This window comes from Palaemon carinicauda, chromosome 2, assembly GCF_036898095.1.
Source record: "Palaemon carinicauda isolate YSFRI2023 chromosome 2, ASM3689809v2, whole genome shotgun sequence".
In the NCBI taxonomy this organism is placed as follows: Eukaryota; Metazoa; Arthropoda; class Malacostraca; order Decapoda; family Palaemonidae; genus Palaemon; species Palaemon carinicauda.
The window spans coordinates 144,352,361-144,356,058 of record NC_090726.1 but is presented as its reverse complement, the minus strand read 5'-3'; the positions used below and the strand labels follow the sequence as shown (position 1 = coordinate 144,356,058).

The following is a 3,698-nucleotide window of genomic DNA, read 5'->3' as shown; positions in this document are numbered from 1 at the left end:
AGTATATGGATAAAGGAAACGTATGGAAGAATCATGGAAGTTCAAATACTTTTCAGATTTGAAAATGAGGAATATGAGCTGTTATGAAAGTGGAAGATATACTGAGGGATGAAATAATGATGAGATGATCTCGCATGGAAAAGTTAAGAGAGATGCAATAAGCCGGCTGACTTCTCAACCTCTTCGTTCATGCTTTTGAAGGATGACAATCAATTTACAATATACACTATAGAAGGCAGAAGTTACAGTAACTAGAGATTTAAAGGATAAACTGATATTACATCAAGTTTTACTTCCAAGATTTCAAGGTCCTCCACGATTAAACCATCAGTCTTTCAGTATTGTAAATATGTATAACAATAAACAATATGAATTTATCTACTAATTTGTAAGAATGTTCGAAATCCTAATTTATAGGTGTACAAGATTATGTTCAGAGAGCAGTAAAGTTTGTGTGTCTCTGCTTACCTCTTCTTCTTTCACATTAAACTCTAAAAACTTAAAAATTAACAAATACCATCGCTATACAAATAAATATTTACAATTCGCATGTGCGTTATTCGACCAAGAGCCACGCGGTTGACAACGCTTAAGCCTAACTAAGATTACCTCTTTTACTCTAAACACAATTAAAGATAAAAGAGTTATTTCCTCCTTCAGCTAAAGTAACAATCAACTGCTATCCTCAGGAGGATGTCAGCGACTCGTATTCATGAGACCCGTCAAGGCATGGCCCTGTTAAGCGGCCTAAAAGCTGCATTGTTAAAAAAATCTGTACAACATTTTAGCATAATAAGCTACAAGCCATTAATGTGCCTTTTGTACTTGTTACTTTAATTATGAATTTGTTAACACTATCTGCCACATTACTGGAAAAAGTCTAGGAGTATAGGTATGTTGCCTTGTTACATTCAAGGATAAAATCTTATTTTATCTATTTTCACTGTCAATTTATGAGCAGAATATTTCTTTTGCTCTAACTTTAGGTTTCCTTCAGTCTATTTCACTTTCAATCATGCCTAACTGCAGCTATGTTAGGATTCCAGATCATAGCAACATAAAATACCCATATAGTCAAACAGCATCTAATTGTAGGCTCCACTTCTAAACATACATTGTCGTTTTATTTTTCTGCATCTTTCTTTTCACAATTTTGTTTATCTTTTCATAAGGGATAAGAGTTTTTTTTTCTACGAAATTGCAGTTTATTTTACACGAAAATCTATGCAAATATCTATGTATAATCTCACACCCGTCAGATGCACTACTGTTAAATTAATAGGTTGAAGTCTAGAGACATCTGGAGAAAAATTCTGTTCCAAGTCAAACTGGGATGATTTCTTATACAGTTATAATTGCACAGTTCAGAAATTGCACCTACTTCGAAGAGTGCCTTACAGATATTCACTCACGAAGATTTTCTTAAAGTCAGGTTCATTTCGAGTTACAGGTGTGGCAGGAGGAGGAGAAGAATAAGTTCGATCACCCATATCTGTGTATGGCACAGCAGGTGTCGTGGAAGCTCTATCCAGCACGTGGAAGAGTTCCTCGACAGAAAGTACCGAAGGGTCTTGTATAGTGATGATTCCGTTGCGACGACGAAGTCTGTCCATGACAGCTACCTGCAACCCTTGGCTATGACATTCAAGCATGGAGAAGAGCTGGAATTGGAAGGCGTGACAGATGGAGTGATTGCACACAAAGAATTAGGAACTTGAGCCGACCGAGTTCTCGTTCGTTGCTGCATACCCTTCGCTCTCTGGATTTTATGCTGTCGCTTAACTCTGCTGCCTGAGAACTCGGGAGCTCTACGTTTCTGGTAAACTTCATGCAATGAGTTCTCACTTTTGCCCTCAAATACACCATTATTAACGGCATTTGCTAGGGCTGATAGATCTCCTTCAGAACGTGATATCTCCACGGAGTAGTGGAGACTAGTGCCAGCTTCATCCTCGGCAAGATATAATCTATAAAGGCTCAACATAGACTCACTCTTCACTGGGAGGATAAACATCATCTCCTCTTCCTTATCTGTGTTTGTGTCCAATCGATCAAGGTCATTCATAGATAAGGATGAAGAACGATGTTTCCGTGACAGAGTTCCTTCCCCTGGCTTTTCTTGGGAAATTTTCTCTTTCTTTTGATGAAGATCCAAAGTATCAGTGGCACCTCGAGATCGGAAATACTCCTTCTTTTCCTCCAGGGTGTCAGTCTCGAACCCTCCGTTGTAATACCCGATTTCACTGGGAGGGGGTTTAACGTCCTCTTGGGTTTCCAGGTTCTCTTGGTTCTCCTGGTTCTCTATGGTGGCAGTGACCTGAGAACATGACGACCTGAAGGACGAAGCTACAGATCCGGCTATGGACGATTCTGTTTTCGTGGAGAAGTGATATGCATCGTCGGGGGTATCATTGCGGGCTTCGGGGGGTAGCTGGGCGGGAGGGCGGTTGGAAAGCGCTATGTTGCGTGCGCTGACAACCCCTTGATGGATGTCGGGGGCATAACAGACAGGCTCTGGCGACCCACTCACTCTAGGGTCGTGGAACTCGAAGTCGTCATTAGCGACCGTCGTGACGGAGGAACAACGCTGGTCATCTCCCAGATAGCCATCGCTCAGGGAAGACATGGACCCGAAAGTTTCAGACAGCGTTGCGTAAATGTGGTCCTCTTTGAGTGAACTGTCAGTGCTGCCAACCTGTAAGCCAACAAAATACATCACTATGGCATCTCTATGGCATAACGGAGAATATAAAACAATATGCAACATACACTATATTCAATTCCAAACAATTGACTAAGAGTTAACTAAAAGAAAAATTCAAACTAAATTTTTTTCTAAAGCTTAAACAAATATAACTACAATACTATAAAATACAAAATAATAATGAAACTAACAGCACAATTTATCTAATAAGGTGCGACATCAAGAAGAGTCTTTAAGCTTACATCTACAAGAATGAAAACTAACAAATACAAATAAATAAACTAAATACAATACGAAGGCTACAGTATAGATTATAGAAATATGCAAGGAAAAGTAAGAAATAATGTAACAAAAAAGTCCTAGAAGAAACTAAAAAAATAAACAAAAAAAAAAATAACGGAACGAATAAACAAATAAAAGTAAAACGAATAAAACATTAAAATGAAGTGAAACGAATAAACAAATAAAATAACGTAAAACTTAATATCGTGATTATACGACCAACTACAGGTGTATTTTACAATTTGAAGCCACTCTGCACGAACTTTCAAGGAAGCTACTTCACAGACGGTACTTACCAGCTAATGCTTGCAACAAGAGAGCTTCAGTCAACATCCACAATAAGAATTGGTTTTCTGTGAACTCGTCATAGGTTAAAAAAGAAGCGGCAACATGAACAATATTATAGAAATGAACATTGAAAGATGTTAGGTGTTCTATCTCTTCAAGAACACAACCAACTAACATATCTCCCGATGAAAATATACTGTAGTGTACAAAACTCGGCATAAACTATTGCCATGAACTATTAAGTCTCGGTAACAAATGAGGCCACTATTACAAGTGTATAAAAATAGGGTCACATCCGTTAGGTTAACTGTAATGGATTCCATGGGAGATGAAATAATTAAAAAACTGCATCAACAAATTACTATTCAAAGTTATATGATTTGTACATTAACACCACTAGTATTAGACATTCTAATTTTTACTA

At 37.9% G+C, this 3,698-nt stretch overlaps 1 protein-coding gene across 1 annotated transcript in view; it reads right to left on the bottom strand.

Annotated features, from left to right (window-relative positions):
* Positions 1-1,181: 1,181 nt before the first annotated feature.
* Positions 1,182-3,698, bottom strand: part of LOC137627605 (uncharacterized) — a 195,966-nt gene continuing 193,449 nt past the window's right edge. The window contains 2 exon segments of the mRNA XM_068358688.1: positions 1,182-1,642; positions 1,645-2,695. Coding sequence (XP_068214789.1) covers positions 1,395-1,642; positions 1,645-2,695 — 1,299 coding nt within the window. The 3' untranslated portion in view covers positions 1,182-1,394.